General features: G+C 34.3%; 2 protein-coding genes across 2 annotated transcripts; one reads left to right on the top strand and one right to left on the bottom strand.

Moving 5' to 3' along the window:
* Positions 1-4,778: 4,778 nt before the first annotated feature.
* Positions 4,779-6,894, bottom strand: LOC136064317 (transcription initiation factor TFIID subunit 5-like). The gene is made up of 7 exons (XM_065765915.1): positions 6,699-6,894; positions 6,466-6,542; positions 5,881-5,997; positions 5,496-5,761; positions 5,313-5,408; positions 5,108-5,183; positions 4,779-5,007 (listed from the first exon to the last, which is right to left on the bottom strand). Exons 1-7 carry the CDS (start codon positions 6,877-6,879, stop codon positions 4,954-4,956), a joined length of 867 nt encoding a protein of 288 aa, XP_065621987.1. The 5' UTR covers positions 6,880-6,894; the 3' UTR covers positions 4,779-4,953.
* A 1,494-nt stretch (positions 6,895-8,388) lies between these two features.
* On the top strand, positions 8,389-9,357 carry LOC136064315 (uncharacterized protein At4g02000-like). Its single transcript, XM_065765908.1, has one exon. It carries the CDS (start codon positions 8,389-8,391, stop codon positions 9,355-9,357), a length of 969 nt encoding a protein of 322 aa, XP_065621980.1.
* The last annotated feature ends 2,291 nt before the right edge of the window (positions 9,358-11,648 follow it).

Below are 11,648 nucleotides of genomic sequence, written 5' to 3'. Positions count from 1 at the left end.
TTAAACTCAAACTCTCTTAATTCAAGGGAAATAAAAAGTGAATTCGTAAAACTTGAAGCTTTTCAAGTTTCTAAGCTTGCACGATTGATGAAGATAAATAAAATAATATATTTACCTAAAAAATTATAATAATAGAAATTTTAATGATAGATAAAAATCATGTCTAATCATATTTAATGAGAAGTTGATATGAACAAAAGTATAATGTTAGTCTAATTTGTAGAGTTAATGTTAGTCTAATTTGTTGAGGTGTGAAACTGAAATCTAAATCTTCAAAACATCATGCTTTTGCTCAATTATTCTCCTTTTTATTAATAAAAATTTGAGTACTCAAGAAAATTAATTTAATCTAATAACGCACATATAAACATAATACAAATACAAATAGAACCCTTGTTGTAGGAGAGAATACAAAATTTGATAATTCTTAAATATTTAATAGATAAAGCATATATATTTATAAAGGTTTATATAATTGATTTCATGAATTTTAAATTGCATTTATGACTCATAAGCAAAACATTAAAAAAAAAAACACACACACACACACACACAAACAAAGTAGAGAAACACATACATGTAATAGTTTGGATGGTAGGTTTGATAAAGACTTCTACTATAGATTTCAAAAACATCAAATGGCATGTAATAAGGGGGAAAAAAACAAAGGAGAGTTAGATTTCTAAACAACATAAAAATTGTAAGAGAATGAGAATTATTGATAATGGGGGAGAGAAAAGAAGAAGAAGAAGAAGTTGTGCCTAAGAATATATAAGAATACATGAAAAACAACATATATATATATACACATAGAGAGAGAGAGAGAGAGAGAGAGAGAGAGAGAGTTTTCAATTGTGATGAAATTAGATTTCTAATCATTCTAGGAATTATAAGAGAAGAAGAATTAACTTAAGATGTATGTTTATCCCCAAAAAAAAATGTCATATAGATTGAATGAAAAAAATTAGAAGTAATTATCTAAAAACAAAAATGTCATATAGATTGAATACATTGCCTTTTTTTTTCTTTTTTTTTTTACATGGAGTAATATAATTTAAATAAAAATAAAGGATTAGACGAAGATTGTTGCAGTTTTTTTTTTATATGTACTATGTTTTTTTTTTACACATCATAATATAATTTAAATAAAAAAAATTAGATGAAGAGTTTGGATTGTAATTAAATTTATATTTTTATTAACTTTGAAATTATAGGCGAAGAAGATAAAAACAAAAAAAATTATATTTTTTTTAAATCTAAAAAAAAAAATTCTGCAATTTGGTAAAACCACTTGACGCAATCATAGCTTCTACGCCCAACTTTTATTATATAGTAAAAATCTATTTGATTGCAATCAAAATTCTTCATCTTATCCATGTAATCCATTGTGGGCTTTCAAATTCTTTTTACGTGTAGTGTATTAAAAAAAAGATAGCAATTTTTTTTTTTTAATTACTACACTACAAGTAAAAAGAAAAATTTTATATAAAAAAAGTTATATATTACTAATAAAAGTCTAATCAATATTGCGGATTTTTTTTTAGATTTAAAATGATAAGACACATAAAAAAATAAAAAAATAAAAATAAAAATAACCCTAGAAACATGGATAAGATAACTAATTTACTTAGACTACGATTGTGTAACCATTAGTATTTTATTTAAAACTTAAAATTTAAAATTATAGATAAAAAATAGTTTTAGAAAAAAATATATGCTATTTTTTTTTTTTTTTTTTTGGATAGAAGTATTTTTTAACAACATATATAATTGATTAGAATTTCACATAGGATAGGTGTTTCTTTAATTCCAAACCATTTAATAATTTCTCATATAATTTAACTTCAATATAATTTGAAATTCTATGTCTAATAGAACTCTCCCAAGTTCTAACTTCCAAGTTTTTTGGATAAACGTGCATCCTAAGTGATGAGTTTTACTTTTTTTTTTTTAATGTTAAATGTGATAATTTTTTAATACATATCTATAGGTATAAAAGCCCAAATTTGTATATTGGCCTTGGGCCCTATTTGAGGATGTGGATATGTCCAAGGAGGAGCAAATGATTGGGAGAGACCCAAAAGTTGAAAATTATATAAGTAAAAAATAGAGAAATATAGTCTGAGGAGCATCTCCTTCTCGGATAAAATGAATATCAGTCAAGTACATATTTGGATGATGTAGATGACCTTCCAGGGAGTTCCAACGATTAGGACGAACCTCAAGCACATACAAAGGTGATAAGAATACAAAAATATCTAAAAGAAAAGTTGTTACCACTGCATTAAATGCACTGCAGCAACTTTTCTAACCGCATTTATGTGGAGAAAATCCCTGAACAGTGCAGTCTCAGCTACCACCATTCGCAGAGAGCTAAAGAAGATGTTTGATGAGACATATACTCGAGTAAAGGCTTAGATGATAAACAAGTGTACGATGAGGATGGCCTGAAAGGAACTATATAATGTAAAAGACCTCCTATAATAGAGGGACGAAAAAACAGAGAGAGAAAGTAGAGAAAAGAAATTACTGTAACACTAAGAACTGCATTAACCATCAAAACTATCAGAGTAATTGATAATCTATCCCCTCAAACAATTATTTTATTGAGGTTTACGTGTGCTGCATTCTTGTTCATATTTTGGAATCCTTATTAACCGTTGTCCAATCCATCACAAGCCCAGCTCTTTCACCCACTCTCTACAAATTCATTGTACTGGGTTCATTGGGCTTATATCCCATATATTTTGGGCTTAGGCTACAAATTGAGACCCTACAATATCTTTTCCCAATAATTCTAAATTCTATTTCTCTTATAATTCCTAAATTGATTAGAAATCTAATAAGAAAAAAAGAAGAAAAAAGAAAAAGAAAAGAGGAGAGTTAGATTTCTAAACAACATAAAAATTGCAAGAGAATGAGAATTATTGATAATGGGAAAGAGAAAAGAAGAAGAAGAAGAAGAAGAAGTTGTGTCTAATAAAATATTACACGAAAAAAAAAAAAAAAAATATATATATATATAATATAGAGAGAGAGAGAGAGAGAGAGAGAGAGAGAGAGAGAGTTTTAAATTGTGAGGAAATTGGAAGAATTAGCTTAGAGCATTAGCATTAGAGAATGCTAATGCCATATGTAGGGTGTATTTAGCATTTCAACCCTTAAAATCTACTGCATCAGAGAATTGCAAACTCAAAAATAGCAAATTTTTTTGCAATTATTGCACTGTAGCAGTATTGTAAAAATAAAAATACTATTTTATTCTGCTCTGAACTCTCCAACTCTCTCAACTTTGTCCTCGTCTCTCTCTCTTTCTCCCTCACCCTTTCCTTTCTCTCAATTCTGTTTGCTCCGATGGGTTTAATGTCACTTCGATGGGTTTGCTCTGATGTGGGTGTGGTTTGCTCCGATCGGTGTATGATGAGTCAAGTGGTGGATCGACATGGTGGACTGTGGGTTATGGGTTATGGATTTTGGATTTAGGTTGATCTGGGCGTGACAGAGCAAGGTGTTGATTTGGGTTGATCTGGGCGTGGATTGGCGTGGGTTGATCTGGGCGTGACAGAGCTAAGTTTTGGATTTGGGTGTTGATTTTGGATTTGGGATCAGCGTGACGAAGCTGGGTGTTGATTTTGGGTTTGGGATCGGCGTGGATTGGCAGAGATCAGAGATCGTGGTGTCGGTGTGAGTCTGGGTCGATGATCGGGTCATGGAAGAGGATCAGGTCGTGGTGGCAATGGCGGTGGCTCCGGTGATTATTATTTTTGAATGGATTTGCTCCGGTGGGTTTCGAATCGGCGATTGTTGTTAATGGGTTTGCTCCAATGGTTGTTGATGGGTTGAGGAGTTGATGGGTTGAGGTGTCGGGGTTGTGGTTGTTGATGGCTTGTGTATTGCTAGAGGTTGAGGGAGAAGGAGAGAAAAAAAAACTGTTGGAAAGCGCAAGAAACATGAGTCTGAAAAAAAAAAAAAAAAAAAAAAAAAAAAACAATTATAAAGAAATAGTAAAGAAAGATTAAAAAATAATATTTTAATAAAAATAGAGTTTTGAGATGTAAGAAGTATTGTAAAATTAGATGGTATAATGATAAAGTAAAGTTTTGGAATGGTAAAATAAAGTAGCATTAGCATTTTCCAATGCTAATGCTCTTAGGATGTATTTTTATCCCAAAAAAAAAGTCATAGATTGAATGAAAAAAATTAAAAGTAATTATCTGAACAAAACATAACAAAAATGTCATATAGATTGAATACGTTGAATATGTAGTTGAATGCATTGCTTTTTTATTTTTTATCCATGTACTATGTTGTTTTTTCTTTTACACGTAGTAATATAATTTAAATAAAAATAAAAGATTAGATGAAGATTGTTGCAGTTTTTTTTTTTTACTACGTTTTTTTTACAACGTGATAATATAACTTAAATATAAAAAAATGATTAGTTGAAGAGTTTGGATTATAATTAAATTAATATTTTTATCAATTTAAAAATTATAAAAAAAGAAGATAAGAACAAAAAAAATTATATTTATTTTAAAAAAAAATTTCTGCAATTTGGTAAAATCACTTTGTGCAATCAAGATTTTTAAGCCCAACTTTTATTATATAGTATATAATATATTCAAGCACAAGAATATTCCCCATGCAAAGAATCAAATTGAAGATAACCATGGCGGCTTCCAGAACTTGAAAATAATACTTTGGGGGAGAGGAGAGAGAGAAAGGAGCATCTTGGACATGGCAGAATAAAAAGCTATGCTAAGCTAAGGATCTTCAAATTCTTCCAAAATGCAGCACTTTTTACATAACTAACAATTTACAAAGAATATTCTGCAACATTATACAACAAATTTTCATAAAATAAATCTGAACAAGGTAAGAGACCTTTGACCAAAATTTTAAATATTTCAACATAACCTCACCCCTCAGATCATGTCCAGTGGAGAGAGCATTTTATACACTTTTAGAAAGGACTCCAGCCGCAAAAAGAAGATTTCTTCGAGAAAACTGCGTGGAAAACAATATCACATCATTAGGAAATCATTAGAACAAATTGCAACCACAATTTTGAAAGAGAAAAATGAGGCTGTTTTGCTTTGTGATTTACCCGCAATGCATAGACAGGGCTAGACTTGGTTGGAAGCGTTCTCAATGATCTTAGTCTGTTTGTATTTCCACTTTTGCTGATGAAATTCAAGATTCTTGTCAATCTCTCTATTCAAAATTAGTTCTAAAGATGCAAGAAATGCGATAACATCTAACAATCCTTGTCATTAGTCTATTTAAAATGAATCAGATTTGGATGTTCTTACTTTTCTTCAGTTCTTGGCACCTTCGTACTAGCAGTTACATCCCATAATTTTACAGTGCAATCAGCAGATCCAGATGCAAGAAGTGAGCCTTCACAACTGACATGAACAAGGAGGGCTTAACATAAAACGTGTGAATTAACAATTCAAGATATTCTGTTTCAGGAGCAAGAAAATGACATCCACCTGAAAGCAAGCGACCATACACATGAGGTGTGGCCCATTAAAGGTGTGACACAGCGACCACTTGAGAGGTCCCACATCATGATTGCTCCATCTTCATCACCAGAGGCCATATACCGACCATCAGAAGACATTGCCAAAGACAAAACCATACTCCTGTGACCAATAAATATTCGGACACACTCCCCACTTTGTACATCCCACAATCGGACTGTTTTATCACTAGAGCCAGTGGCAATGTAGTTGCAGTTGACATGCCATTGAACACACTGAAATAAAATTGTCCAATCCATCAGATATAACTAAACATCTTACAGAGATTGACATTTGGTGGACAGTCAGTAGGCAACAGGTTATGTGCGTCTGTGTGTGAAAGAGATCTACTTACATCGACATCAGATAAGTGCCCTGCCATTATTCTTAAAGGCTGTATTCTGTCCATCGACCAAATCCTTGCTGTTCGATCATGTGAAGCGCTGGCAAAATAATGTCCTAGAGGACTAAACTGAACCAAGAAAAAGAGGAAAACGTGCAATCTTAATGTATTGAGAGGGATACTTACGTTAAAAGGAAATTAGTTCAACTGGAAAATGTAGAGGTGAAAAACTATAGTACTCTTATGCTGAAGGTGACTAGGAACAACAGGCTTTGATACAAATGTTTTTTATGAAACCTTGGTTGCTAGCTCAGTCTAGTAATGAGAGTAGAAACAATTGCAGAAGTACATAATATTAAACCAAATGGACAAGGACATAAAAATATAATGTTATTTATTTGAGAGTCGACCATATTCGAATAGGGTTATTTGGATGTGACAGCTGCCCAATTCTTGCTTATGATTATAAGAAGTGCAATGCAAAAATTGAGACTCATTGGTGGTACTAGATCCATATGAAAGAAATTAAGATTTAGGTAGCTATTGTCAGAAGACATGGAAGTTATAAGAAAATCAGGTTTACATAATCATCTTTACCTGAACATCCCATACAGGATAATTATGGCCTTTATAGCAGACAAGATTTGCATTCATTGTAGTGCTCCATAACCGAACTGCAGCAGAGTAACATAACTTTTTACTTTTATATAGTAGTGTCAGGCTGTCAGCACAGACTACACTATTATGATTTATACAAAAGAAGTTATGGCTAAACAACAGAGAGAGAGTTTGAGCCAGTCATCTTCAGATGATAATCTAGAAGAACACACCTGTTGAGTCTGCTGAAGAGGAAAGTAAAAAGTCCCCAAGAGGACTAAAAGTGGCAGAATAAACTGGGCCCGAATGACCCTGAAATAATGTATAAGATCTTTTCCCGCCATTTGGCCCTAAAACATGTTCACTTGAAGTAGTATCATTTTCACCCTGCAAAACAGCTGACACCAACACCATTCAACATTGCTGTTTCTCTTTAATAAGAACATCTAAGCAGTAACCAAACATACAGTAACATACGCATAATTCTGTTACAAAGAGACAGTCTACTGCCCAATAAAGAATATATGGCACTAAGACAGCCAGCAATGCTGTATATAAATTTACCAAGAGCATCACATATATTTACTCCCCTTGGCCCAAAATGAGTTCTTCCTTGAAAAAGACATGTTTGTAATAAGTGATAAATGAATGTATTGAGAACTCACATTTTAGTCTATGATCTTCAAAGTTGCCCTTCTACTTTGTTCAAAGAGAGAATAATCGCTTTTAAGGAAATGGGCAAAATAAAAAATTAACGAGGATACACTTTTAATAGATAGGGAGTAGGGAGTAGAGGAGAAGGTTTATCCTTTATTCTACTAAAGTAGGGAGTAGAGGAGAAGGTTTATTATGTTGGAACCCGTATAACGCTGAGTATTGGAGGTAAAATCTTTTCTTAGTGGCATACCTCAGCTAGCATTCCTCCTATAATAATGGGATGGAGGGTAAGGTTGTGGATATGAAACCCACCGAGTGGATAAATTACCAATCATAATAATAAAAATAAAAATAACATTTTACGGAGCGTCTTTCCCATGGAAAAGCATTTGGAAGTTCAAGGTTCCAACTAGAGTGGCTTTCTTTGTTATAGACTGCAGTTTGGGGAGAATCTTAACTTGACGAAATGACATAATTATGATAGATTGGAACTGTATGTGTAAAAAGAGTAGGGAGCCTGTTGAGCACTTGCTTATTCATTGTGACATTGCTAGGGAATTGCAGAGTATGGCTGAAAGTCTTCAGGATTCAATGGTCATGAATTGAGATGTGATTGATCTTTTCACTTCTTGGTGAGGTTGGTTTGGTCCACATTAGAGCATTGGCGTATGGAGTGCAATTTCTCAGTCTCATATGGTGCATTTAAAGGGAATGAAAATTCCTGGAGCATTGACAGGTGTGAAACATTAGTTCTAGACCTGAAACTCTTGTTCAGAAGATTTTTATATGAATAGATGGAGACCACAAGACAATATTCTTTCCAAACTCTCTGAGTTGCATGATGTTTGAAATTTTCTTTGTTTATTGTTGGTGTATCCCTTATACAGTTCCCGAGTACTTGGAAATTGATGGGCTATGCCCTTTTATGCCTTTTCAATTACCATTTACTTTAAAAAATGGGTTCTATTTTAGAAGTTAGGGTCAGTTATGTATTCAAGGGCAGAACTGTAATCTTCATAACTCCTGCGCATTAAGGTTATTTTGGTAATTGACTTTAGAATTTTGTCTAGGAGATTTTAAGTTCTCTTAGGTTTCTCTGGCTGCTAGGGTTTTCCCACGCCGCCTGTAGAATATTGTCCCTTTCCTTTGTTTAGGTTTCTGTACCCTCCAGAGTTCCCTTAATCTGGTAGGACGGATCGTTGCTCGTGTTTTGTCTCTTGTTGGTGTGTTTCTTTTCGACGTCGTGGAAACCAGAGACTTTCTATCATGGCTGGTTTGGAGAACTTGTGGTCTCGGCTTACGTTGGACGATGAGGAGGAGTATGGGGCGGAAGTACCAAAACCAGTGGAAGAGACAGTACATCGGTTGGCTGGCAGGTTTTTCACGAAGAGGACGCTGAATGTAGAGTCTGTAGCACGCACCTTCAAACCACTGTGGAAGCCCAACGGAGAACTAAAACTCCGAGATCTTGGTGATAATATCCTCCTATTTGAATTCTCAGATGCACTGGACTTGGCTCGGGTTCTTGAGTTTGAGCCATGGACGTTTGATAAAAATATAGTAGTGTTCAGAGAAGTGGCTGAAGTGGAGGAAGTTCCATCGCTGGAATTTTTCGGCGTTAACTTTTGGGTCCAGATGCATAATCTCCCACCAACAAGTCTCAACCAAGCTACAGGGGAGGCTATTGGTAATTCTATTGGAAAGGTTATTGATGTAGCTGATCCAGAGGATGATGGGGAGGGTGGAGAGTTTCTTCGGGTTCGCATATCCATAGACATTACTAAGCCACTCCCGAGATGCCGTAAGCTTTGGTCAGAAGGGAAGCAGATAGGGTGGGTTGGACTTAAATATGAACGCCTTCCCAATTTTTGCTATTGGTGTGGACGATTAACACATGGCGAAAAAGAATGTGAATTGTGGCTTAGGAGTAAAGGCGGGTTGAAGAAGGATGAACAACAATTTGGGGATTGGATGAGGGCGGAGATGATTCGATCTTCGAGGAAATCAGTTGCAGTAATTCCGGGGCGTGCTCGAAGCCAGGTGCCGTGGTGGAGAAAGCCAAGTAACAAGGAAAAAACTTCAACTACAAACTCTAAGCATGGGTCAGAAGAAAGTTCAGAGAATGAAACAGTTGTGGGGAATGTGGTCAGTTCTTTTCAGGAAGTTACTATGGAAGATGCAGTCCCATTCAAGCCGGTCCAAGAGGAGGAAGAGTTTTCAAAAAGTGGTAAATAGTTTGATTTTCCAATCAATGAAAAAGCTTTAGAGAGTAGGGTTTTTTTTTTTTTTTTCTTCCTCAGGTCCCAAACGCAATAATTGAATATTAAATTTGGGATAATTACAGTAAACCCACATGTGGTATGGCCCGTTTTCACTTTGCTAGGTGTGGTTTAATCATTTACACTATGACCACCTGAACTTCAATCTGTTACCCCACCTCACCCTCAGACATTAGAAAAACACAATTTTATTAAAAATCAGAACATAACACGGATCAAAAACCAAACTATTGAATCTTTTCCTTACGAGCCCTGGGAAACACAAAAATCCCTTTATTGAGCTGGGGTTTTGATTTTTTTTTTTTATTGTGCTTTCATGTGAGGGTGAGGTTCTGACTTTAGGATGTCTCTCTCCTCCCAAAACAAAAAAGTCAAACAAAATCAAAAGAAAAAAAGATAAAAAAAATGTCATTTTGTAAAAATGGTAAAAAGTTGCTTAAGAACTTCAAAAATGCAGAAACTTCAAGAAACTGTTCAGCAAGAGGAAATGTAATCATAGGCACACCATAAAAAACTCCCTCCAACATATGAGGTTTTTCCAACAACCCGAACGAATGAACAGTTGAAGCCTCAATAGCATGAACATCTCAAAACTAAGTTTGCTTCTAAAGGCCCAAATTGGGTTTGCTTCTAAAGACCACAAAACTAGTTTGCCATGTCCAAATTTGTCTTTCCTTTCTCCTGTCCACCAACAATCACCACAACCACTTTTGAAACCCATAACAAAATCAGATCAACCCACAACCTAAAAACCACCCAAAAAAAAAAAAAGGAGACCCATGAAGCAAAGCAATTTCATCGTGGTGGCTTCTCCACCTTTGAAACCCATAACCAATTGCAAACCACAACACACAACCACTGCCAAATCAAATCAACCACCGCCGTTCTTCCTAGTGATTTAGAACCCTACAAAACCCAGAAAGTAAGATAAAGAAGAAGAATAAGAATAGGCAAAGGAACAAGGACAAAGCCGAAGAACCTGAAGCTAATAATCCCAGCGAAAGCATGAAGAAATCAAGGCAAAGAGAAGAAGAGTAAGAATAAGAAATCGAAACAGGATGACAAGGAAGGCAAAACCCACCAAGGAAAAGAAGAGGAAGTGAAAAGATGGGCCTGGTTTGTGGTGAGTGGGCATAATGTGAAATTGGATAAGTATGCTCCTTTGAAGTCCTTCGCCGAGTTGGGTCTGCCCAAGAGGTATTGAAGTGCTACAAGAACTTCCCAGAGCCTATCTTCCATTCAGTCCATGCCTAGCCTTTCTTATTGGATGCTTGCAACTTTATTGGCATCCAAGTCATCCTTGCTCCATGTACTTTGTTCTTGTAGAAGTTCTTAAGCAATCAAAACCCTAACTTTTTTATTCTTTCTATGTTTGTTTTTCTCTAAAAATGTGTTTTTCTAATGTCTGTGGTTGAGGTGGGTAATGGATAGGTAATGGATTGAAATTCAGGTGGGTTAAGTATAATGATTGAATCACAGATAGGCAAAGTAAAAAAGAGCCTAACCACAGGTGGGTTTACTATAATTACTCCATAATTTTTTTTTTTAAATCACTAACCAAACATTTTCTTAGCAAGCTTAGAGCATTCACATCAAGATTGTTAAAACTATAATTTTTAGTAACTTAAAACACTATTTTATCTATTTTAAAAGCATTCACATTAAAGCATCACACACCCTTAGTGTGATGGTCACTTACAAGTATAAATGCTTGTGAGGTGTAGAAGGATAAAGGTCGGAGTTCAAATCTCCAGGAGGGAGTTTCACACATATATACATTATAGATTAGGTTGGAGTAGAATTTCTATCTTGTTATCAAAAAAAAAAAAAAAAAAACATTCACATTAAAGATGGTATAACTACCGCACACCCTTGGTGCAGTGGTTATCTAACAATATAAATGCTTGTGAGGTGTGAGGGGCAAGGGCTGAGGTTCAAGTCTCTAAGAGGGAGTTTCGCACACATATACACTTAAATTAGTTCAGAGTAAAATTATATCTTGTATAAATTAAAAAAAAAAAAAAAAAAGAAAGAGATGGTATAAATGCTAAAATGCATATTTGTAACTAAACACTAAAAAGTTTTTACAACAAAGTGCTATAGCTAAAAGAAATAATACCTTAGCTACAGTAAGTTGTTATCTTTGATAGCTTACTGTAGCTATATGATATAAAAAAAATATATATATATATATATATATATATTTTTTTTTAAAGCTTTCTCCCTCTTCTTCTCTTTAAAAAACTT

This window comes from Quercus suber, unplaced genomic scaffold, assembly GCF_002906115.3.
Source record: "Quercus suber isolate HL8 unplaced genomic scaffold, Cork oak 2.0 scaffold_663, whole genome shotgun sequence".
NCBI lineage: Eukaryota > Viridiplantae > Streptophyta > Magnoliopsida > Fagales > Fagaceae > Quercus > Quercus suber.
Note: the sequence above shows the minus strand (reverse complement) of the source record. Positions and strands in the feature narration are given on the sequence as shown.

Excerpts from the sequence above, each read along its gene's own strand:
- LOC136064317 (XM_065765915.1), bottom strand. The coding sequence starts at position 6,879 with ATGGTGTTGGTGTCAGCTGTTTTGCAGGGTGAAAATGATACTACTTCA. Across the intron at positions 5,998-6,465 it reads ATCCTGTATGGGATGTTCAG|TTTAGTCCTCTAGGACATTA; the intron begins GTAAAGATGATT and ends TTCTTGGTTCAG. Across the intron at positions 5,008-5,107 it reads GCCCTGTCTATGCATTGCGG|TTTTCTCGAAGAAATCTTCT; the intron begins GTAAATCACAAA and ends TTTTCCACGCAG.
- LOC136064315 (XM_065765908.1), top strand. The coding sequence starts at position 8,389 with ATGGCTGGTTTGGAGAACTTGTGGTCTCGGCTTACGTTGGACGATGAG.